Here is a 27,068-nt window from a genome sequence, read left to right on the forward strand (position 1 = left end):
CAAATAATGTGAATTGATATTAAATCTTTTTCAAAAAAATTTCATATAATATTTTCTTAAATTAACTAGTTAAGTACATAAATACACACATATTTTGGCATGATACATAATAAAGTATCTCATGATCTCTTTATGATCAAGATGAAAAAAATATGAAAGTAGAAACAGTTGAATTTATAGCTTATTGCACAAGTTGCTAAGGCTACTTGAAAGTCATGCCTCAGATCTTTGACTCTGGCCCTGTCCACTTTAAAATATGGTATTGTGATAAAATAAGTAATATATATTTATCATGGTTCCCGGCACAGAGCTTCTAAAGCTCCTGAAATTTCCTGAGTGATGGGGGTGAGAGGAGTATCTTCTGCTATTCATAATAAGCCCCTTTCAACTATACCTGAGTTTATATTGATGAGGTGACTCTTGGAGGATGGGGGATGGTTGCCAAGGGAACAAACCCTCTGATTAGAAAGTTGGAACTTTCAACTCCAACCCTGACCCCTGAAGGGAGAGAGGCTGGGGATTAAGTTAATCACCAATAGCCAAAGATTTAATCAATCATGCCTACATAATGGAATCTCCATAAGAACACCAAACTGTAGGGTTTAGAGAGCTCCAGGTTGGTGAACATATCCCGGTGCCGGGAGAATGTTGTGTCTGGACGGGGTATGAAAGTTCTACACCCATTCCCCATACCATGCCCTATGCACCTCTTCCATTTGACTGTTGCTAAGTTATATCTTTCATAATAAACCAGTAATAGTAAGAAAAGTGTTTCCCAGAATTCTGTGAGACATTCTAGTAAATTATGAAGCCCAAGGAGGGAGTGGTGGGAACCTCTGATTTACAGACAGTTGGTCAGAAGCGTGGGAGGCCTGGATTTGCGATTGGCATATGAGGGGGGGCAACCTTGTGAGATGAGCCCTTTACCTGTGGAATCTGTGCTAACTCTGGGTAATTAGTGCTCAAATTGAATTAAATTGCAGGATACCCAGTTGGTATCCAAAGAGAACCGGAGAATTGCTTGGTGTGGAAAATCCACTCATTTGTTGTCAGAAATTGTAAGTAGAGGGAAATAAGTTTTCCTTTAAGCATTTTTTGTTAATGGTTTCAATGAGAGCATTGATGAACAAATAGACCAAACTGAACAAACCAGAAAGTGATAGAAAGCTAAAAGGGATGTCAAATCAAAATCTAAAACTATCTTAATTCAGAGTGATGACTGAGAAATGACAATTTAGTAGGAATAATAAACATAACATCTAAACCTTGGGTCCAAAAACACAACTGCACAGGAACAAATGAAGGAAGATGTGGCTTAATAATAACATCTAACAGTAACAACAAAGAACTTAAACGTTTTAGTTAACCATTAGCTCTACATTAGCAATGTTACAAGTTAATGTAGTCCTTAGGCTCTGTAATTATAATGTCCAGAATTTCTAGTTCAAGATGACAGAGCACAAGCATCTACTTCTCCAGACTTCCCTGGTGGTCCAGTGGTTAAGACTCCACGTTCTTAACTCAATGCAGGGGGCCCAGGTTCGACCCCTGGTTGGGGAACTAAGATCCCACATACCGCAACTAAGCCCGTGCACCACAACTATTGAGCCCGCACGCTGCAACTAGAGAAATCCTCGCACTGCAATTAGAGAAGCCTATGTGCCGTAATGAAGACCCAGCACAGGCAAAATAAATTAATTAATTAATTAAATTAAAAAAAAAAGCATCTACTTCTCCTTCCTAAAGGCCCATTAAAAATGACAGGAAGAGGGAATTCCCTGGCGGTCCAGTGGTTAGGACTCCGCACTTTTACTGCCGAGGGCATGGGTTCAATCAAGCCACGTGGAGTGGCCCCCCCCAAAAAAAAGAAAAATGACAGGAAGAAAATAACTGCCTCACTGGAACACATGGAAAAGGTATCACCAGACCAGAAATTTTATCTTTTTTTTTTTTTTTTGTGGTACGCGGGCCTCTCACTGTTGTGGCCTCTCCCGTTGCGGAGCACAGGCTCCGGAAGCGCAGGCTCAGCGGCCATGGCTCACGGGCCCAGCCGCTCCGCGGCACGTGGGATCTTCACGGACCGGGACACGAACCCACGTCCCCTGCATCGGCAGGCGGACTCCCGACCACTGCGCCACCAGGGAAGCCCCAGACCAGAAATTTTAAAGAATACCTTGAAATTGGCCAAGGTAGGATCAGGTAGGTCCTATCAAACCACAGCCTAATATCCTAGAGGTAAAAATGATTGTCTTCCTCAGAGAGTTCCAAACTCCAACCTCATAAATATTGTTACCCTGTTCCCTAGACTTTTTATTTGTTAATATAATTTAATTCTCATAATTACTTTGTTAAATAGGTACTACATGCCCATTTTTCAGATGAAGAAGCTGAGGCTTAGACAAGTTACATAATCATACAGCTAATAAATGGTGAAGACAGAATTTGAACCCAGTTAGTCTGAATCTTGAGTTTGTATTTTTAGCTATTATGCAGATATAGGCCAAAAGGTAATCCACTAGAATAACTCATTAAAGTGCTACATTAAAGTCAGCTGGCACAGTTGGGCCCCCTCCCCCTATTCCCTCAGGTAAATACAGCAGTTCACGTCTTCAGTTCCTGGATTAAACCTTGATAACTCCCTTCTATAAAACACGTGAGGGACTTCCCTTGTGGTCCAGTGGTTAAGAATCTGCCTTCCAATGCAGGGGACGCAGGTTTGATCCCTGGTTGGGGAACTAAGATCACACATGCCGTGGGGCAACTAAGCCTGTGCGCTCTAGAGCCTGCACGCCACAACTAGAGAGCCCATGTGCCGCAGATACTGATCCTGTGCTCTGAAGGCCACGCGCCGCAACGAAAGATCCCACATGCTGCAACGAAGATCCCGCATGCTGCAACTAAGACCCGACGCAGCCAAATAAATAAATATTTTTAAAAAACAAAATGCGCGAAGTCTGTCTAGACTGCATAGAGGGCCTGAGAGAGGAGGAAAGATGCATGAGTTCATTGCAGATCCCCAGATAGATGCGGAGGAAGAAAAAATTTAAAGGAAAGGAAGATCCACACTAAATAAATGATACCACTACCAGAAATAAGGTTCCTTACTTCAGCAGCTGTGGGGATTCCAGACTACCTGCTCCAAGACATTTCTTACAGGGAACTTTGCCACAAAGAGTTCACAGTCAATCCTCCCATTCAAAGAACATGTCTGTCTTCTAAGTGGTGAGGCAATACAGCATGGTGGTTTATGGACTCCAAAGCCAGCCGCCTGGGCCCAAATCTAAGTTCTGTCACTTAATAGCTATGTAACTCTGGGGAAGTGATTTAATACCTCTGTACCTCTCTCCCCGTCTGAAAAATGAGGATAACTATATTTACCTCATAAAAGTTGTAAGGATTAAGTGACATAATTTTTACTTAGAATTGTGCCTGACTCAGAGAAGAAACTATGGGCCTTACTTAGCAAAGGCCCTGGAACATGGTGACATGCAAACAATGGTAGCTGTCAAATATTAAGTCCAGGGGGAAAGGAGATAAATTAGATGACTGCTAAAAAATCTTCCAACCTTGAAAACCTATCACACGCTTAGGAGAAAAAAAATTTGATTTTATCAAATAAGACAAAGCAAATTTCAAAACAATAAAGTATTCACTGAAGTCAGATCAATAAGGGGTGGTTTAAATTCACCCCTGAGCCTCTGAAGGCCATTTGTTAACCTCTCTTTATTTATGACTACTAATTGTAAGTTGCCTCTCATTAATATACATTAAATGTGTAAAATGAATTTGGATTTAGAGAATGAGGAGAGTTAACTGACTTCTAAGCAATTTTGATTAATATCAAATAACAGATATAACAGAACTACTTCCCTACTAGAGTCCTGGCCATAGATTCAGCTCTTTGAATCCAGAAGTTCCAAAATGGAAACTTGCGATATAGAAGAACATCCAAATAATTCCCAAGAAGGAACAAAATATAACAGCTTCATGTCAACTGGGATCTCCAGGGCAATAACAGGCCAAGGTACTGCTAGGCTGCAGGGAAAAGCCAGCCAGCCTAGTAGCCACTGACAGCTCAGGTTAAGACATGGGTGGGGTCAGGAACTTATTACAACCTAAGCTAACCAAATGGATAGACTGATTATGAGTCCCACTCTAGAAATCCTACCCATTTAGAGTTCCAAATTAACAACAATTTCCTCAGAAACAACTTGAAGGCCCCAGAAATTAAGCCATTTTCCCAGGGGTCTTCTTGTCCAGATGCAATGTAAACCCAAAGCAGACCCTCTGGGCAATACCCAAAAAACCTTTATTACCTAATAAACTGAAGAAATCAGAGATGGATTCCACCAACTTCTATGGACAGTAGAAAAAAGAAACTTTGGGCATGCCAAACAGAACGAAATCTGAGATGCATATTAGAAGACTAACAAGTACAAGAACTACACATCTACATGATCCTTATCATGAGGCTAGACAGAAACTGCAAGCAGAAGATTAGAACAGTGAGGGCAAAGCCTCCATTCCTAGAATAAAAGAATAAAAGTCTCAGGCCCTCTTCCTCTTCCATCCTCATATTTATAATTTTTTCCTACTTCTTTTTCTCTGTGGCTTTCCTTGCTACTTAACCACTTTGCTATCTCTTCTAGTAGTTCCATTCCCATTTTTACATTTGACTTCTTTTAAAAATGCTTCACTGGTGGGGAGGAATTAGGAGATTGGGATTGACACATATACACTACTGATACTATGTATAAAATAGATAAGTAATGAGAACATACTGTATAGCACAGGGAACTCTACTTAATGCACTGGGGTGACATAAAGGGGAAGGAAATCCAAAACAGAGGGGATATATGTATAGCCGATTCATTTTTGCTGTACAGTAGAAACTAACACAACATTGTAAAGCAACTATACTCCAGTAAAAATTCATTTACAAAAATGCTTCTCTCTGTTCTTTTTCCTACTTACTATCATAAATGCCATTCTAATAAGTTATAAAAGAAATTGTGTAAAAAAATATGTAAATAGAAACCTTTGGCAAATTCTATTTGTTGACATGAATACTGTCTACTTTTCTTCTGGCCTGAATCTCCCCTATGCCAAAAGCAGAGAAACTTTAAAAAAACTATTCATTCAAGTCTAATGAATAATTTTTGGTGACAGTAACAGGATGAAAAAGCAAAGACCAAAATTAATGCAGAGGTTTCACATAACCCTCACTGTAACATATAGACAGAAATTCATAATTCTAATACAAGTGAAATCTTTTACCTAAATTCAAAATATATAAATATGTAAACATCTCAAAATGCAGCCACTTTCAGTACTTCATGTTCAGAAATAAATGTGGAAAAACTTAACAAGCCTTAACAATTTTTATTTATTAGAAAACAAAAATCCTCAAATAAAAAAATTTAAATTACTTTTAACAAAAAAAATATATAATGTAATTTTATTTTATTTCATTCTTTGGATGATGTACTGAAGTCAAGGAAGCTTTTTTTTTGGCCTCGCTGGGCAGCTTCCAGGATCTCAGTTCACCAACCAGCCCAGGCCATCACAGTGAAAGCCCAGGATCCTAACCACTAAGCCACCAGGGAACTCCCGGAAGCAATTTTAATCATTCTTTCCCTGGAAGACTTCATTTAAGAAGTCTTTTCAAAGTTCTTTTTTCTTTAAAGTAGGAAACAAAGGTAATGGTATATATTGACGTATGTATTGACTACTTACATCAAAATGTAGCCTGCAACTGAAATTGCGTCAAGAAATAGAGTGACTTAAAATACTTTAAATGTAAGTCATGAGCTACATGCCTGTTTCTGAGGTAGTGTGTCTCTGTCCCATTTTTATATTATTATTTTTTTCCTCCCTCTAACACTTTAACTGGGATTCTTTCACTTAGAATGTAATTTTAAAATAATGTTACAATCCTATCTATGGTAAGTACTTGAATTTATGTCAATAAGTTCACTTGAAAAGTTAAACTGAAAGAAAAAAATCCAATAAATATGATAGTACTCTTTTTCTCTTGGTTATTTTCTAAAAAGTATGTAACCATATTAATGTACTTATGCCAATGATTCCAAGAATAGAAAAGAATAAAATCACACATTTCATAAAAACCATATAAAATAACCACCTTACCCATATCATTAGCAAGGGAATTAGGATCAGATGCCCCTAGAGTAGCTTCAAACTCCTCTTGGAGACGATATGCTCTTTGCAGCAGAGCTTCAAGTTTATGGATAAATTCAGTACTAATAATATCCTATAAGGAGAGAAAAAGTACATACAGCACATATTAGATTCTAATGCTAAAATTCTAAACACTTTCCACTTTTAAATGAAAGGCAGAAAAGTGAGGGATATAAAAAAATACTGTTGGGTGGTGAGAATACTGTGATAGAAGTCAGGAGGCCTGGGTTCTAGCTATGCCTCAGATAAAATCATCTCCATTTCATAATCTGTAAAATTAAGGAGTTGGACTAGATCTCAAAGTAAGGTTCTCAAAGTAAGGTCCCTGAACCAGCAGCATCAGTATTACCTGGGAACTTGTTAGAATTGCAAATTAGAAATGAATTAGAAACCCTGAAGGTGGGACCCCCAAATCTATTTTTCAGCAAGCCTTTCAGAGGCTTCTGATGCATGCTCAAATTTGAGAATCACTAACCTAGATGAGTCTAGCTCTAACTCTGTGTGATTTTTATGTATATAATGGCACTTAATTAAACCCAAAGCACAAAACAGACTTTTAAAAATCATATTTGCTTAATTCTTTATTTTCTTGAAAAATCAGGAAACAATGATAAATTGCAAATTTGGGGTTTAACAACTAACCGAACAGGAAAAGCCCAGTAAGAAATATCCCCACACAATCCCAAGGAAGAAAAAAAAAAAGTTCTATTAAATGCCACAGAAATCAAATACACTGAATCAATGTTAAAAATAGTTCAACTGTTCCAATATTATGAAGACCACTCCCAAATAAATCATCCTTACGTCTATACTTTCTTCTGCAATGGCATCTCCCGCACCCAATTTAATGGAACTACAGGCTTCGTCTTCAGCCTGTCTATTTCGAAAGGTTAGAGCTTGTTCCCATCGACGCAATGCCTCTTCAAACAATTCCATACCTAAAAATTGAGAACAGAACAATTTTATTTTATTTTTTTTCTGGCTGTGCCACATGGCTTGCAGGATCCTAGTTCCCCAACCAGGGACTGAACCCAGGCCCCCCGCAGTGAAAGTGCTGAGTCCTAACCACTGGACTGCCTGCGATTTCCCAAGAACGGAGCAATTTTACTAATTTTTAAAAGTTTTTAAATTTATTTGGTTGCATTGGGTCTTTGTTGCTGCACGCAGGCTTTCTCTAGTTGCATCAAGCGGGGACTACTCTTTGTTGCGGTGCACAGGCTTCTCATTGCGGTGGTTTCTCTTGCTGCAGAGCTCGGGCTTTAGGCACGCTGGCTTCAGTAGTTGTGGCTTGTGGGCTCTCGAGCGCAGGCTCAGTAGTTGTGGTACATGGGCTTAGTTGCTCCGCAGCATGTGGGATCTTCCCAGACCAGGGATCGAACCCACGACCCCTATATTGGCAGGCAGATTCTTAACCACTGCGCCACCAGGGAAGTCCCAAGAACAGAACAATTTTAAATAAGTGAAATCAATACCAAAATCATTTTCAGTCTAAAGTGTTTTTCACACAGTTAGCACCAATGGCACAGTGTGACTGTAATTTTGGCACTAAAGAATAAAATTTATGCTCACATCATTTCTTAGCAGAATCTTAATATCTCAATACATTCCAGGTCTACAGATGTAGTCAACCAACAATAAGAGAGAAATGACTAATATGTTTTCCCTTTTTAAAATATGTAACTCAAAGGTATACGGTGCTTGGAAATTTTCTAAAATAATATCATGAATTCATCAAAAGTCCTAACAATAATGGCTAATTTTTATAGTCACATAACTATCTTTCAAAATATCCCCCTAAATGAAACAGAAAACTGATGGGCAAATAGAAGAAACTAGTTGATAAGAAACTATCAGGTTTACAAGAGGTTCTCAGAAGGAGAGAGTAAAGCTAAGAAGAAAGATAACAGCACAGAGGTCCAGAATAAAGTCTTTTCTATCTTTTTTCCACCAAAAGGTGTCTTAGACCACCTTGACACCAACTTGCTGATTTGGATGGATAAAGTGCTGGGCCAGAGTTAAAAATATACAAGAAGAACCAATAAAGGGTTACAATATGAGTAGGAATTTCATATCCCTCCTTATAGAAAGCTTTTGTAGGAAAATAGGTGAATATGTGCCTCTTTTTCTCCAAATTAAAAAAAAAAAAGGCTTACCAAAATAATTATGCACTTCAGGCCACAACAGTGAGAGGCCTGCGTACCGCAAAAAATAATAATAATAATAATTATGCACTTCAAACCAAACCAAAATATTTCAAAACCTCAATTTTTCTAGACATATAAAAGTAAAAGATCTTTAAAAGCTGCTTAAGAATCTGACCAAGTCATTCTGAAGATGTTTTTAAGATATGGTAGCTAGAGAATACCTGTCCTCGAAAATCATTTCTTCAGTTATCTGGAGAACCTACAACTCTAAACAAACAAGATGTTCTTTAAATGAAATGTAGGCCTTAAATTGTTTAATTTTCTGTAGCAAAGACTCATTGTCTGGATCTTCCTTCTAAAAAATTTACTCACTTAAAAGACTTCCTTTTTCCAAGCTATACAATTCTAATTCCTTCATCCTCCTCTCGCTCCATCCACTCTCTATCCTTCTGATTATTTTGGCTAAATATAAGGAAGAATTATCTAACAGCAGAGTTGTCCAAAGATAAAAGTTACCTCTCAGGAAGTACTGTGTCTCACCTGACTGCAGAACGTGGCCCAAACTGTCACACATCAGCAGTTTTGTGACAGGAATTCAAACATGTTACCAATATATTTTTTATGTCATCAACACTGTGAAGGGAACTGAAACAATAGGTGGGAATTGAAACAATATCTCCTACCGATCCTAATTCTATGACACTGAGACTCCCTGCAGCTTCCCTAGTTTTACTCTATTTCTCTTCAATTCTAACTCTCAATATTCCTACAGAAGTTTTGAGTGTAGGTTTACTAGGCATAGTTAATCTAGAAACATAGTGAGCTTAATTCTCAGAAGACCTGGAAAAGGTGGCAGAAGAACTACTCCTATATCTCTCCCCCTGTGCAGTATTACCTACTGTGACATCACGGCGGATGATATAGTCTTTTTTTTTTTTTTTCTCTTTTTGTTTTTTTAACATCTTTATTGGAGTATAATTGCTTTACAGATGATATAGTCTTTAACTATTCTAGAGTGTGGGAATGCACGCAGGCACACAGTCCTTCTGCCAACTCACCATCCCCTTACTACTCACTGGCCAAGGTCACATCAAGATTTTTTTGGTTTTTTTTTTTTAGTTAGTATGCATTTCCCTTAAAAGGAATATAGCCTGAAATAGAATACAGAAGAACAGGGGAATGGATTTGAAAATGCACTTGAATCTGATTTGGTGTTAAGGTCTCTGGTTCTCTTCCTGGGCTCCAGTGAGACGTTCTAGACATGCTCATGTTTGAGCTGTAAACACATGCCTCTTTCTATCTAAAATCCTTTCTACATATAGGAAGAATACAAATGATATCTAGATAAAAGACTACATAAAGTGGATTTTGATAGATTCATTAGATAAAAGTCAACAGATTAGGTTAGGTAAGTGTAATAGATTGAATAATAACCACCCAAAGATATCAGGCCCTAGTCTCTGGAACTTGTAAACGTTACCATATAAGAAAAAAGTGTCTTTGCAGATGTGATTAAATTAAGAATCTTAACATGGGGAGATTATCCTAAATTATCTGAGGGGCTCTAGAACCAATCACAACCATCCTTATAAAAGAGAGGCAGAGGGAGATTTGATACACACAGTGAAGAGGAAGGCAGATATTAGAGTCATTGGCCACAAGCCTGAAGCCACCAGAAGCTGGAAGAGGCACGGAATGAATTCTCTTCCAAGCCTCCAGAGGGAGCATGGCCCAAATGCCACATTGATTTCAGCCCAGTGATAATTAATGATTTCAGACTTCAGGCCTCCAGAACTCTGAAAGAATATATTTCTATTGTTTTAAACCACCAAGTTTGTGGTAATTTTAACAGTAGCCTCAGGAAGCTAACACAACATGTTATGTTATATAGACTAGAGTCAACAGATGAGAACATTTTAGAATTATAGTTGCTTCCCTTAGAACAATTCATCATTCTTCTGTTTCACATTAAATGTGAGTACAGTATCTTAAAACTTCATTATGTTACTCCTACCCATCAAGTATAGGTTCTCAGGAGTGGTCACAGGAATATTAACAAGTTTAATATCATCTTCATCTGCTTTGTCCCAGGAATTAGAATTGCCACAAGCACAGCTATGACAAGAATTGACACTCTGGACCTAAAATTAAAATGGACAGAAGTTACTTCAAAATCTCTTTTGTAATAGTATTTTGCGATCTTTTATATTTATAAATTATTTATGTAAATCTTAATCCTGGTATAACAACCCATGGAATTTCTACCTGAAGAAATAAATCTGATTATATTCAGTCAAACTTAAGAGTCATAAGGCCCTAAGCATTCTGAACCCTTGTTTGCTCAAAAATATACAACTAGAACAATATTTTGAACATAAATCAGATATTTCCATCAAAAATCAAGCAGTTATTTTTATAGTTTACTGTCATTAAGTATTTACTTATAAATTTTATCCACACCTACTTTGATTTGAGGTAGCTAGCTTATTTTCCTTTCAGAACTTATTACAATGCTGATTCTCTACTATGTAATAATGAAAATCGAAAAGCCTCTGTCATCTTCCCTTCTCTAGCAAGGTCCGCTGAGCCAATCATCTCAGTCACCTCTATGCAAATGACTCCCAAATCTTGAACTTCAATTCTGTCCTCTTTTGAGAAATCTAAGCCCACACTTCCACCTGCCTATTTGGTGACTCCACTTGGCTCTTCTGTTGGCATCTCAAAATGACTATATCAAAAAAGAGCTCTGCATCTTCCCACAACAAAAACTCTTCCTCCTCCCAAGTTCACTCACAGTGAAAAGTACTCACAGTACTTTTATCTCCATAATTCCTCAAACAACTTCTCTTCCCACACCCCTCATATCCAGTTACCAAGTTTGTGGACCCTGTTCCCTCCTCTTCCACTCCTGTTGTCATGACCCTCACTGAGGCACTCATTAAGAGGCAGAAATCTGGGTTCACAGCCCTGGCAGTGGAATGACTAGGTCAGCTAAGGCACATCTAGTAAAGTGATTCTAAAGACTTCTTACTTATACTATTACCATAAAACTCCTTTTCTCTAGTCAAGAACAGCTTCAACTTTCAGTTGAGAAAATTCAACACAGAGGTACCCCAGATTATAGAAAGGGCATATACTTCATCATCCAGCTCAGTTTCACAAACGAATTGAGAGTCTGCATGCCTTTGATCTAGATGTTCCTACCACAGAATAGCCTTTAAAAATTTGGTATATTTTTAGGCATTTAAGAATGGGGCAGCTGTATATTCCAACGAAATACAGAAGCAAGGTATGGAACAGATTATGGTATTCTATAAAGTATTTTTTTATTTTTTAAACTATTTTTTTTAATGAATATACATGATGGTAGGAGGCATATTCTCCCTGGAAGTACACACATAAGAAATTGTCAGTGTCCGTCTCTAAGGAGGGGAATTGAGAGGATCAGGAGCACATTTTCACTGTTTGCTTTTTGCCTCTTCTTTACTTAGTAGGAAGTGCGTATCCTACCTATTTTTAAAACTACATTAGATTTAAACAAATATTAACTTCATTTTTCACCTGTCAATCAATACTATATTAATGCTGTCAAGAAAGAGGTGAAGAACTCCACCCTTGGCAGGTTCATCAAGTGATTTTTGTGACCTAGTACCATGTTTGCTGCATCTTCTAGCTTTCTGCAGAGCATCTAGCTTTGAAGCAACACTTCCATACCAACATCATCCTCAGAGGACCCCATGGGACTACATCACTTAACTCAAAAAAACCTGGAACCAAGCTGGCTGAATATTTAGCAAAAGGATAATTTTACTTGCCTGAAGAAAACAGGATCAACCAGATTTCTTAAGCTTCTTTCCATACTAAGAGCTATCTATAACTGTATGACATTTAAACCAATAGATAACAATAGATATATAAATAGTTAAAAGAAAAAACTAATAAAAATTTTTTCTTTACTTACAGAGGCCAAACTCTGTGCAGAACCTGAGTGTTTACTGAAGAGTCCTCCATTAGCATAATTATAAGACTGAGATCCTTTGTCTTTGGCAGAACTTAAAGATAGTGTCAAATTCTGTCTGCTACTGGAACAACTTGAACCTACCAAACAAACACATTAATATTAAAAGTATCAATAACTCCAATGATAAATTTCAGGTAAAATTTCAAAGTTTATATATTCATTCAGAGGGCTCATTTTAAAACACATTTCCCTCAATTGTGTAAGTTATTAAATGTATACCATTATTAAAATCTACATCTCTATATAATATTTTTAATACTGCTAAAATCTGCTTCTGAAATGAAGATTAAAACATTCATCAATTACTCAAGGTGGTATTTGAATGGTCTACTGTAATCAGCATAAAAATACTGGCAACTATGAACCTTCAAATTATAAATTTAACAAAATATAAGCACTTCTTTCCTGAATTACCTCTAAACTTTATCTTTATCACATTATATTGTAATCAGTCTTTTTATACGTCTGTCTCCCCTAACCATCTACCCATTCATCTAGGGCAGACACTGTGCCTTAGTTTATCTTAATGCAGCAGTTAAGACACTCCTCAATTCAAATCCTTGCACTTATTAGTTATATGAACTTGAGCAAGTCACTCAACTTTTCCATATCTCAATTTTCTTTAGGTATAAAATGGGAACAACAAATAGGATTATAGTCCTAATTCATAGGATTGTTATAAAGGTTAAATTAACACAGTGAATATATAGAATGTAGCACTGCACCCGAGGTCTAATAAAACATCAGTAAGTGAGAGGCATCATTATTGTAATGTTCACTACACTTGGCACAAAATAGTCATTCATTAATTATTTGTTGGGCCAACAAATCACAAAATCATATGATAAATCAAATAATAAATTTAAAATAATTTAAAATTCAAAAATAAATCCAGCATGCTGAAGAAATTATTTCTATTGATACAATTTGATAATATGTATCAGATCTCTAACAAAAACTATAGATGCTTTAAAGGCCAGCAATTCTACTTCTAGAACTTTATAAACTTAGGAAATAAACCAGACAAGTATATGCAAAGCAAGAAAAACAACCTAAAGAGAACAACAGGGAACTGGTTAAATAATTAGAGTACATTTGTACACTAAATACATATTAAAAATGATAGCACAGAGATATATTTATTGACATTTAAAGACATTCTTATATAATGTTAAATATTTTAAAGGCAAGTTACAAAAGGTATGAATTTTACTTAAAATGCATAAATTATTTACTTGTATATAATATAAAATTTTATGTCTCAATATGACATTTAAGTGCAAATATAAATGGATAGATATATACCAAAGTATTAGCAGTATTTATTTCTGGGTAGCAGAATTTCAAGTGATTTTAATTTTTTCTGTTTGCTTGTCTGTATTTTCTAATCTTTCTAAAATTAATCTGTATTACTTGTGACTTAAATATTAAGCAAGGAAATTCTGGAAATTAAAACACTGAAATCACTGCACTCCAGTAATGATTTACATATAAAATTTCCTTTGCAGACTTAATTCAGCTATTTCTACATACCTTTGTCTGATGCTGCTCTTTTAGTGTATTCAAGTATGAGATGCTCTGGTTCCCATGGTAATATTTTTCCTTTCTTCTTTCCACGTCTTCTTTTAAAGTGACGGGCCAGAAAAATTACAGATACAACACTCACTGCAGTTACCACAAACAACTTTTTAGCTACTGGCGAAAATCTGATCTGGAAAAGATGCAATTAGATTGAAAAAAAGTCTTATTTGTTTGTTTAAAATTGACATAAGGACTAAAATTATTCTTAAGCTAATCTAGTTCTAAATACTACCAAGATAATATTATTTTACTCTTTCAATGACAACTAGCCCAATCTGAATTTTAAAGACAAACCCAAAAAAATGTAGTAATTTAATATCCACTGCTCTGCAGTTCTCAGATAAATAATAATGCCCAAAAAGTTACCAGGAGCACAAAATAATTCAATCCCATTAATATCTGTTGAACAACTAATGATTAATTCATGCAACTCAATCTTCTATCTGAATCACAGCAAGATTTTTAATTGCAGGAATGATTAAATCAGACTTTTAAAATGAACCAATTTTTTAAAACTATCTGGAAATGTGGGCAAACATAAATTAACTCAATTTATAAATATCATTTAAATAAGCCCTTTTATTCATGAATTAATCAACAAATATTTACTCAGCATCTTACAATATACCAGGACTGTGCTATGAAAATGAAAATTAAAATCTTAGTATAATTCTATTCAATAAGCATATGTCTTTCATTTATCAAGAAGCACCAGGTATACAGAGGATACAGATCTTGCTTCCCTAAAGAGTGTACTAATAGTAAAGACAAATATACAAATAATGTATTACAAATAATTACAGTATAGTGTGATAAATACAGTAATGTAAGTATGTACTAAGTACTAACATAAGAGCAAGAGGTAATTAACTTTGTCTTGAGGGACAAACACTATTAATCACCTAAAATGCAAAAGAACTTTAAAATAAAGCTATAGGCTTGGGGATGTAGAAAGCTAGAAAGAGTGTCACTTCCAACCTTCCAAAAACAAAAAAGTCAAATGACAAATTCTCAATTTTTTTGAACCCATCAGAATGCAGAAGTTGGAGGGTAATCAACTGGCCCCAAAACTAAGAAGACACAGGTTTTCACCCGGAGAGATAAGACATGAACACTGACATGCAGGAAGAAGGCATATCAGGATATCAGTAGAAGAGTTCAGCTAGCATGGTTGGTAAATTGGTGGAGACTGAGAGTGTACTGGTGAAAGACGGTGAATCACCCTTCCCAGGGGGGCAGGTGTGGTGCAAATATAAGGGTAATTCACACTTTTTGGATGTTTTTATCTTCATGAATCCCACCAAGCACACACAGAAAAGACGGCAAGAGTCCTAAGAAAGTCTTCCTAATGGTGAACTGTGGAAGGGAAACAGGAATTTTTGTTGAGGGACATGAACTGCATCAGTAACCTTCTCTTTTGTCCCCCAAAAGGAACAAAAGCCTTAAACTGTGGGATGCAGTTTTAACTTTAGAGGGAAATTTATACCATTAAATGTTTATATTAAGAAAAAATGAAGGGTGTTGAATCCATAATCTGAGCTTTGACCTTAGAAAAAGAAAACCAAATCCAATCTAAAGCAAGCAGAAAATTAGGAAGTAATGAAGACGACACAGAAATCAATGAAATGGAAAACCAACTCAATAAAATCAAGAGTTGTTTGGGTTTTTTAATTTTTAATTTTTTATTGTTTTGGCTGCGCTGTGCAGCTTGCAGAATCTTAGTTCCCTGACCAGGGATCAAACCCAGGCCCTGGACAGTGGAAGTTCAGAGTCCCAACCACGGGACCGCCAGGGAATTCCTGGTTTTGTTTTGTTTTAATTTATTTTATTTGTTTATTCTTGGCTGTGTTGGGTCTTCGTTGCTGTGCACGGGCTTTCTCTAGTTGCGGCGAGCAGGGGCTACTCTGCCTTGCGGTGCGTGAGCTTCTCATTGCAGTGGCTTCTCTTGTTGTGGAGCACGGGCTCTAGGCACACGGGCTTCAGCAGTTGTGGCACGTGGGCTCAATAGTTGTGGCTTGCGGGCTCTAGAGCGCAGGCTCAGTAGTTGTGGCGCAAGGGCTTAGTTGCTCTGCGGCATGTGGGATCTCCCCGGACCAGGGCTGGAACCCGTGTCCCCTGCATTGGCAGGCGGATTTTCAACCACTGTGCCAACAGGGAAGCCCCTAGGTTTTTTTTTAAATAAATAAAATTGATAAACCTCTACTCAGTCTGATCAAAAAGAAAGGGAGAAAGAAAAGATACATATTACCAAAATCAGAAATGAAAGAAGGGCCACCACTACAGACCTCACAGATATGAAAAGGATAAAAAAAATGATTACTATGAACATCTCTATGCCCATAAATTCAACAACTTAGATAAAACGGACTAATTCCTTAAAAGAGAGAACCCATCAAATTTACTCAGGAAGGCGCTTCCCTGGTGGCACAGTGGTAGGAATCTGCCTGCCAATGCAGGGGACAAGGGTTCAATCCCTGCTCCGGGAAGATCCCATATGCTGCGGAGCAACTAAGCCCATGCCACAACTACTGAAGCCCATGCGCCTAGAGCCTGTGCTCTGCAACAAGGGAAGCCACCGCAATGAGAAGCCCATGCACCGCAACGAAGAGTAGCCCCCACTCGCCACAACTAGAGAAAGCCTGCGCACAGCAACGAAGACCCAACGCAGCCAAAAATAAATAAATTTGGAAAAAAAAAATTTACTCAAGAAGAAATAGATAGCATGAATATTTACATACCTATTAAAGAAGCTGAATATGTAGTTAAAATCTTCTGACAAAGCAAATTATAAGCCAAATTCTACCAAATATTCAAGGAAGAAATATCAAATCCTACAGAGGGAACACTTCCCAATCTTTTTACAAACCCAGCATTACTATTAACATCAAAACCAAAGACATTACAAAAACAAACCTACAGACCAACACTGATAGATGCAGAAATCCTTCATAAAATATTAACAAATCAAATCCAGCAATATATAAAAAGAATAATATATATGACAAAATGTTGTCTATCCTATGAATTCAAATCTGGTTCAACATTCAAAAACTAATTAATATACTTCAACATAATAACAAACTAAGGAAGAAAAGCCATAATATAATCTCAATATATTAAAAAAGAAGTATCAATATGAACTCATGTTTTGCTTTTTCTTTTTAATATATACAGATAGACAAATTCAGAAATACAGTTGTGTATAAATACACTGATCAGTATGCATTCACACACATCCTAGTTCTGTCTCCTAAGAGGGACTAGAAATAGCAACATCCCAGTAGCAACGCACACACCTTGCATCCAGATCTTAGTTTCTAATTGCCAGAGACTAAAGAGAACTAAATATGGAGACTAAAGAGAGCCAAAGCTCCCCGGAAAAGTGGGTAATTCCAGGACTGAGGCAGAGAAAATACAAAATGAACCTGGAGAGGGGAAAAAAAAAAAAAGAAGAGGGCATGTCAGGCATGTCAAAAGACACAGGAGGGCTTCTCTGGTGGCGCAGTGGTTGAGAGTCCGCCTGCTGATGCAGGGGACACGGGTTCGTGCCCCGGTCCGGGAAGACCCCACATGCCGCGGAGCAGCTGCGCCAGTGAGCCATGGCCGCCGAGCCTGCACGTCCGGAGTCTGTGCTCCGCAATGGGAGAGGTCACAACAGTGAGAGGCCCACGTACCGCAAAAAAAAAAAAAAAAAGACACAGGAGCCAACCTGAAAGAGCTTCCAAAGCCAAATATGGAACAATTTGAGCAACAAAATATTAGTATTAGATTACAAACCAAAGAACAAAATAAATACCCAAACTGATATAAATCAATAATTGAATAAATTAATAAAAGGGGAAGAAGGGACAACTCTCCCTTATAGAATAATTTTAAATAATGAGTGTAGAAGGAATGAAGGAAATAGAAAATCACCAATAAACGCTATGGTAATAACTGCTTACGGCAAGATTCACTACTAAGTGCTAAAATTAGGGGACAGGGACTTCCCTGGTAGCGCAGTATTTAAGAATCTGCCTGCCAATGCAGGGGACAAGGGTTCAATCCCCAGTCCAGAAAGATCCCTGGACATGCCACGGAGCAACTAAGCCCGTGCACCACAACTACTGAGCCTGCATGCAACAAGTACTGAGGTGCACGTGCCACAACTACTGAAGCCCACGGGCCTAGAGCCCGAGCTCTGAAACAAGAGAAGCCACGGCAATGAGAAGTCTGTGCACCGCAGTGAAGAGTAGCCCCTGCTCGCCGCAACTAGAGAAAGCCTGCACACAGCCAACGAAGACCCAACGCAGTCAGAAATAAATAAATAAATAAATAAAATTTATTATAAATAAATAAAATTAGGGGACAAAAGTTTAAGGAGAAACAATATATTTGTATAGTCTCAAAGCACCCATCTCCAAATTTATTTACAAAGAGAAAAAACAGCAGAAAAACTTTAATCAAGTGATCAAGGTTAACATCACCTGTAAAAGACATATACACATCATCATGTATCCCCTGATATAATGCACTGTGGTTTTGTGTCAAAAATGAATAATCTCAATGCAATCCTGAGAAAACATCAGACAAATTCAATTAAGGGACAGTCTATAAAATGCCTAATTTGTACTCTTCAAAAGTGTCAAGCATAAAAGGCAAGGAAAGATTGAAGGACCTGTCACAGGTTGAAGAAGACTAAGGAGACTTAACAACTAAAAGCAATGTGGAAAAAGCAATGAAATTTAAGTAATTACATAAAAGAAAAAAAATTGGGTTGGCCAAAAAGTTCGTTCGGTTTCCCCATAAGATTGCTCTAGTAGCATCTATCCCTTTAACTTCATGTGAAACAATTTTGTTAGACTGAATTGTGACAGCTGCCAATCAACGTTATACCACACAGGAAATAGCCGACATACTCAAAATATCCAAATCAAATGCTGAAAATCATTTGCACCAGCTTGGTTATGTTTATCACTTTGATGTTTGGGTTCCACGTAAGTTAAGCAGAAAAAAACCTTCTTGACTGTATTTCCGCATGCGAATCTCTACTTAAACATAACAAAAACGTTCCGTTTTTAAAACAAATTGTGATGGGTGATGAAAAGTGGACACTGTACAATAACGTGGAATGGAAGAGATCGTGGGGCAAGAGAAGTAAAACACCACCAACCACACCAAAGGCCGGTCTTCATCCAAAGAAGGTGATGCTGTGTATATGGTGGGATTGGAAGGGGGTTCTATGTTATGAGCTCCTTCCAGAAAACCAAACGATTAATTCCAACAAGTACTGCTCCCAGTTAGACCAACTGAAAGCAGCACTCAACGAAAAGCATCCAGAATTAGTCAACAGAAAACACAAAATCTTCCATCAGGATAACGCAAGACCACATGTTTCTTTCATGACCATGCAAAAGGTGTTACAGCTTGGCGGGAAGTTCTGATTCATCCACTGCATTCACCAGACATTGCACCTTCAGATTTCCATTTATTTTGGTGTTTACAAAATTCTCTAATGAAAAAATTTCACTTCCCTGGAAGACTGTAAAAGGCACCTGGAACAGTTCTTTGCTCAATAAGATAAAAACTTTTGGCAAGACGGAATCATGAAGTTGCCTGAAAAATGGCAGAAGGTAGTGGAACAAAACAGTGAATATGTTGTTCAATAAAGTTTGTGGTGAAAATGAAAAATGTGTCTTTTATTTTTACTTAAAAACCAAAGGAACTTTTTGGCCAACCCAATAAATAAAGTCTACAGTTTTTAGTTAAGAATATTATGCCAATGTTAATTTCTTAGTTTTAGTAATTATACTAGAGTTATGATAGATGTATACATTAAGGAAAATTGGGTGAAAAGTATAAGGAAATTCTTTGTACAATCTTTACAACTTTGATAAGTAAAATTCTTTCTAAAATAAAAGAGATAAAGCTCTGACAGACCTTGTCAAGAGGATGAAAAAACATGCTACAGACTGGGAGAAAATATTGATATTTGTAAACCACCTATCTGACAAAGGACTTGTTTACAGAATTCATAAAGAACTCTTGAAATTCCACAGTAAGAAAACAATCCAATTAGAAAACAGGCAAAGGACATGAAGAGACATTTCATTTCACAGAAGATGATACACGGATGGCATAGACACACACACACACACACACACACACAAAACGATGTTCAACATAATCAATAGAGAAATGTTAATTAAATCTACTGTAACATATGACACAGCTATTAGAACAGCTAAAAAAAATTAGTTTAGTGACAATATCAAATGCCGGTGAGGATATGAAGACTACTTCTCATATATAGTTGTTGGAAATTTAAAATGGGACAACCATTCTGGAAAATAATTTGGCAATTTCTTTAAAAACTAAACATCCACTTACCATATGACCCAGTAATCACATTCCTGAGCATATATCCCAGAAAAATAAAAACTTATGCCCACACCAAACCTGTACACAAATGTTCACAGCAGCTTTATTTAAAATAATCAAAACTGGAAACAGCCAAAATGTCCCTCAATAAATGAATGTTAACAAACTGGTACATCCATATACAGACTACGGAATACCACAATAAAAAGGAACAAATTATTGAACCTCTCTGTACTATTTTTGTAACCTCCTGTGAATCTATAAGTACTTAAAGTTTTTAGAAAATAAAGCTGTATCAACACAGCTGCTAATCCCAGTTAATTCAAACCAATGAAATTTTGGAAGAATTTTATGATTGGGTTGTTTTCATTTGCACAACTATTCAATTAAACTGAACTGGGAATTCCCTGGCAGTCCAGTGGTTAAGACTCTGTGATTTCACTGCCGAGGGCCTGGGTTCGATCCCTGGTTGGGGAACTAAGATCCCACAGGCCATGTGGTGCAGCCAAAAAATAATAAATAAATAAAAATCTTTAAAGAACTGAATTGACCCATGGTGCACAGTTTGTTGTCTTTAAATATCATTTTACACTAAAGGGTTTCTTGGAGAAGTGGCTGATTCCAGATATGGGGCATGAAAAGTATGAGAGGAGCCTGTAACATCTTCTCATACCAGATAGCAAGGAGGCTGTCAACAGAGTTGTATCTAAAGCGCAAACAGGCCAACTTGAATAGGCTCTCACTGGCCAAAATGAGTTCATTTGAGCATAAATAAGGATAAATAAAGTAATGGTTTAATATATCATATATAATTAAATCTGTGAGATCAAAATGATCTTTGTTTAAACCCTCCTTGATCAGCTCTGACGAATACTAAAGAAGCATCTAATTATTTTACAATCTGGTCAATAAAAAGGAAAGCAGCAATTATTCTGCCATTTCTATGCAAACTGCACCAAGGTACCCAAGTAGTGACAGAAAGTTTCTCTTCATTGATATATTTTAGCTAATAAATTAAGAAGGAAATATAGAATGATGTCACCATTTTACAACCTCTTGAATTAGCAGATCCAATAATAATTATTAAAGACTGCCAACATCACAAAAAGACTCAACCAGATATTATGTACTTCCTATAACTTAGCTTTAGCAACAAACTGAATCTAATTGATACTCCAATCTAACTCAATTCATAGAAAAATACAGTGGAGAGAATATAATCAGGATTATCCTGTCACAATAAAGAACATGGTTTCTTCCACAGAGAAAATAAAAGCAAAGCAAAGCAAAAAAAAAAAAAAAAAAAACGGTATGGGGGAAACTACAGATTAAAAGAGATCTAAGAGTTGACAGATACCTCAATTCCATCACACAAAACAAAAACAAACAAAAAATACTCATAGGACAACAGGAGAAATTAAACACTGACTGGATACTAGTAATATTAAGGAATTACTATTGTATAGAAGGATGTAATGTTATTGTGGTGGCTCTACTTTTAAGAGGTGAGATATAAAATGAAACAGTTACAGATGAAATAATATGATGTATCGATTTGCCTCAAAAGAATCCAGTGAGGGATGGAGGAGGAAACGGATACGAAAACAGAGGAAACAAGACAGCCCATGCAAACTCTACCCAATACTCTGTAATGACTTGTATAGAAAAGAATCTAAAGAAGAGTGGATATATGTATAGGTATAACTGATTCACTTGGCTGTATACCTGAAACTAATGCAACATTGTAAATCAACTATACTCCAATAAAAATTAAAAAAAAGAAAAAAAGAAAAATAAGATTGCCCATGCATTGCTATCTGTTGAGGCTGAGTGTCAGGTATATGGGGGCTCATTAAACTATTCAATTTTGTATATGCCTAAAATTTTCTATAATAGAACTATTTGTAAAAATAAAAATTGAATTAACATAAACTTTAAACTATAATGTAACAGTAGAATAAAAACAATTATTCATTACCATTTAAAACCACATGATCATCTGTGTAGAAAAATCCTATGAAACTTACAAAAAGCTACCAGAACTAATAATTGAGTTTAATAAAGCTATAAAATATAATATCAATATACAAAAGCCTATTTTCATATACTAGTAATAAATAACTGGAAATTGAAATTTTAAAAATACCATTTACAGTAGCATCATAAAATATGAAATACTTAAGGATAAATCCAACAAAAGATGTGAAAGGCATGTATCCTGAAAACTAGCAAACACTGCTGAGGTTCAAGAAAGAAAACCTAAATATATGGAAAGACATAACACATTTACAGGTTGAAAGACTCAAAGATGTCAACTGTCCCCAAATTGATCTATAGATTCAATACAATCCCAGTGACAATCCTAGCAAGATTTTTTTTTTTTTGGTAAAAACTGATACTTGATTTTTAAATTTCATATAGAGGGAATTCCCTGGTTGTCCAATGGTTAGGATTCTGTGCTTTCACTGCTGAGGGCGCAGGTACAATCCCTGGTCAGGGAACTAAGATCCTACAAGACCCACAGTGCAGCCAAAAAAATAAAATTCATATGGAAATGAAAAGGATCAAGAATAGTCCAAACAATTTTGAAAAAGAAAAACAAAGTTGGAAGACTAACCTTACTTGATTTTGAGGCTTATTATAAAGCTACAATAAACAAAACACTGTCGTGTTGACACAAAGAGACAAACAGATCAATGCAACGAGAGAGAGTACAGAAATAGACCCACACATATACAGAAGATTGATTTTTGGCAAAGGTACAAAAACGCAGTCCAGTGGAAAAAGAGTAGTCTTTTCAACAACTAGTGCCAGGGTGGGAGGGAGGCTCAAGAGGGAGGGGATGTGGGGATGTATGTATACGTATAGCTGATTCAGTTTGTTATACAGCAGAAACTAACACAACAATGTAAAGCAATTATACTCAAATAAGGTATTAAAAAAAATAAAAACTGAGTATCCATATGCAATAAAATGGAATTTCAATCTGTTTCACACCATACACAACAAATAACTAATGGATCACAGACTTAAACACAAAACCTAAAACTATAAAGGTTCCAGAAAAAGCATAGGAGAAAAATCTTTGTGATCTCTGATTAGACAAATATTTCTTTGAGATGACACCAAAAACCTGACTCAGTTTTTAAAAAAAGTTGACAAATTGGACTTCAGAATTTAAAACTTCTGCTCTTTAAAAGGCACTGTTATTTGTTGGAAGATTTTTAATCACAGTCTCAATTTCAGTGCTTGCGATTGGTCTGTTCATATTTTCTATTTCTTCCTGGTTCAGTCTTGGGAGGTTGTGCATTTCTAAGAATTTGTCCATTTCTTCCAGGTTGTCCATTTTATTGGCATAGAGTTCCTTGTAGTAACCTCTCATGATCTTTTGTATTTCTGCAGTGTCAGTGGTTACTTCTCCTTTTTCATTTCTAATTCTATTGATTTGAGTCTTCTCCCTTTTTTTCTTGATGAGTCTGGCTAATGGTTTATCAATTTTGTTTATCTTCTCAAAGAACCAGCTTTTAGTTTTATTGATCTTTGCTATTGTTTCCTTCATTTCTTTTTCATTTACTTCGATCTGATCTTTATGATTTCTTTCCTTCTGCTAACTTTGGGGTGTTTTTATTCTTCTTTCTCTAATTGCTTTAGGTGCAAGGTTAGGTTGTTTATTTGAGATGTTTCCTGTTTCTTAAGGTAGGATTGTATTGCTATAAACTTCCCTCGTAGAACTGTTTTTCCTGCATCCCATAGGTTTTGGGTCGTCGTGTCTCCATTGTCATTTGTTTCTAGGTATTTTTTGATTCCCTCTTTGATTTCTTCAGTGATAACTTCGTTATTAGGTAGTGTATTTTTTAGCCTCCATGTGTTTGTATTTTTTACAGATCTTTTCCTGTAATTGATATCTAGTCTCATAGCGTTGCGGTCAGAAAAGACACTTGATACAATTTCAATTTTCTAAAATTTACCGAGGCTTGGCTTCACAGGTGAATTCTATCAAACATTTAAAGAAGAGCTAACACCTATCCTTCTCAAACTCTTCCAAAATATAGCAGAGGGAGGAACACTCCCAAACTCGTTCTATGAGGCCACCATCACCCTGATACCAAAACCAGACAAAGATGTCACAAAGAAAGAAAACTACAGGCCAATATCACTGATGAACACAGATGCAAAAATCCTCAACAAAATACTAGCAAACAGAATGCAACAGCACATTAAAAGGATCATACACCATGATCAAGTGGGGCTTATTCCAGGAATGCAAGGATTCTTCAATATACACAAATCAATCAACGTGATATACCACATTAACAAACTGAAGGAGAAAAACCATATGGTCATCTCAAGAGATGCAGAGAAAGCTTTCGACAAAATTCAATACCCATTTATGATAAAAATCCTGTAGAAAGTAGGCATGGGGGAACTTTCCTCAACATAATAAAGGTCATATATGACAACCCCACAGCCAACATCCTTCTCAATGGTGAAAAACTGAAACCATTTCCACTAAGATCAGGAACAAACCAAGGTTGCCCACGCTCACCACTCTTATTCAACATAGTTTTGGAAGTTTTAGCCACAGCAATCAGAGAGGAAAAAGAAATAAAAGGAATCCAAATCAGAAAAGAAGAAGTAAAGCTGTCACTGTTTGCAGATGACATGATACTATACATAGAGAATCCCAAAGATGCTACCAGAAAACTACTAGAGCTAATCAATGAATTTGGTAAAGTAGCAGGATACAAAATTAATGCACAGAAATCTCTAGCATTCCTATACACTAATTATTAAAAATATGAAAATGAAATTAAGAAAACACTCCCATTTACCATTGCAAGAAAAAGAACAAAATACTTAGGAATAAACCTACCTAGGGAGAAAAAAGACCTGTATGCAGAAAACTAAAAGACATTGCTGAAAGAAATTAAAGATGGTAGAAACAGATGGAGAGATATACCATGTTCTTGCATTGGAAGAATCAACATTGTGAAAACGACTCTACTACCCAAAGCAATCTACAGATTCAATGCAATCCCTATCAAACTACCACTGGCATTTTTCACAGAACTAGAACAAAAATTTCACAAACTGTATGGAAACACAAAATACCCCAAATAGCCAAAGCAATCTTGAGAATGAAAAATGAAGCTGGAGGAATCAGGCTCCCTGACTTCAGACTATACTACAAAGCTACAGTAATCAAGACAGTATGGTACTGGCACAAAAACAGAAATATAGATCAATGGAACAGGATAGAAAGCCCAGAGATAAACTCACACACATATGGTCACCTTATCTTTGATAAAGGAGGCAAGAATATACAGTGGAGAAAAGACAGCCTCTTCAATAAGTGGTGCTGGGAAAACTGGACAGGTACATGTAAAAGTATGAGATTAGACCACTCCCTAACACCATACACAAAAATAAGCTCAAAATGGATTAAAGATCTAAACGTAAGGCCAGAAACTATCAAACTCTTAAGAGGAAAACACAGGCAGAACACTCTGACATAAATCACAGCAAGATCCTTTTTGACCCACCTCCTAGAGAAATGGAAATAAAAACAAAAATAAACAAATGGGACCTAATGAAACTTAAAAGCTTTTGCACAGCAAAGGAAACCATAAACAACACGATAAGACAACTTTCAGAATGGGAGAGAATATCTGCAAATGAAGCAACTGACAAAGGATTAATCTCCAAAATTTACAAGCAGCTCATGCAGCTCAATAACAAAAAAACAAACAACCCAATCCAAAAATGGGCAGAAGACCTAAATAGACATTTCTCCAAAGAAGATATACAGATTGCCAACAAACACATGAAAGAATGCTCAACATCATTAATCATTAGAGAAATGCAAATCAAAACTACAATGAGATATCATCTCACACCGGTCCGAATGGCCATCATCAAAAAATCTAGAAACAATAAATGCTGGAGAGGGTGTGGAGAAAAGGGAACCCTCTTGCACTGTTGGTGGGAATGTAAATTGATACAGCCACTATGGAAAACAGTATGGAGGTTCCTTAAAAAACTACAAATAGAACTACCATACAACCCAGCAATCCCACTACTGGGCATATATCCTGAGAAAACCATAATTCAAAAAGAGTCATGTACCAAAATGTTCATTGCAGCTCTATTTACTATAGCCATGAGATGGAAGCAACCTACATGTCCATCATTGGATGAATGGATAAAGAAGATGTGGCACATATATACAATGGAATATTATTCAGCCATAAAAAGAAATGAAACTGAGTTATTTGTGGTGAGGTGGATGGACCTAGAGTCCAGGTGGATGTCATACAGAGTGAAGTAAGTCAGAAAGAGAAAAACAAATACCGTATGCTAACACATATATATGGAATCTAAGGGAAAAAAAAAAGGTCATGAAGAACCTAGGGGTAAGATGGGAATAAAGGCACAGACCTACTAGAGAATGGACTTGAGGATATGGGGAGGGGGAAGGGTAAGCTGTAACAAAGTGAGACTGGCATGGACATATATACACTAACAAACATAAAATAGATAGCTAGTGGGAAGCAGCTGCATGGCACAGGGAGATCAGCTCGGTCCTTTGTGACCACCTAGAGAGGTGGGATAGGAAGGGTGGGAGGGAGGGAGATGCAAGAGGGAAGAGATATGGGAACATATGTATATGTATAACTGACTCACTCTGTTATAAAGCAGAAACTAACACACCATAGTAAAGCAATTACACTCCAATAAAGATGTTAAAAAATAAACAGAAA

General features: G+C 36.5%; 1 protein-coding gene across 5 annotated transcripts in view; it reads right to left on the bottom strand.

The window, feature by feature from the left end:
* The window catches only part of MIGA1 (mitoguardin 1), a 91,601-nt gene that overhangs the window by 51,066 nt on the left and 13,467 nt on the right, over window positions 1-27,068 (bottom strand). For all 5 annotated transcript variants that reach the window (XM_082667938.1, XM_082667937.1, XM_082667934.1 and 2 more), the window contains 5 exons: window positions 13,900-14,077; window positions 12,307-12,443; window positions 10,360-10,486; window positions 7,006-7,139; window positions 6,151-6,274 (listed from right to left, as the gene is read on the bottom strand). In XM_082667938.1, the coding sequence (XP_082524064.1) occupies window positions 6,151-6,274; window positions 7,006-7,139; window positions 10,360-10,486; window positions 12,307-12,443; window positions 13,900-14,077 (700 nt within the window). The remainder of the gene's footprint in view (window positions 1-6,150; window positions 6,275-7,005; window positions 7,140-10,359; window positions 10,487-12,306; window positions 12,444-13,899; window positions 14,078-27,068) is intronic.

Source organism: Grampus griseus, assembly GCF_964374135.1.
Source record: "Grampus griseus genome assembly, chromosome: 1".
Taxonomy (NCBI): Eukaryota; Metazoa; Chordata; class Mammalia; order Artiodactyla; family Delphinidae; genus Grampus; species Grampus griseus.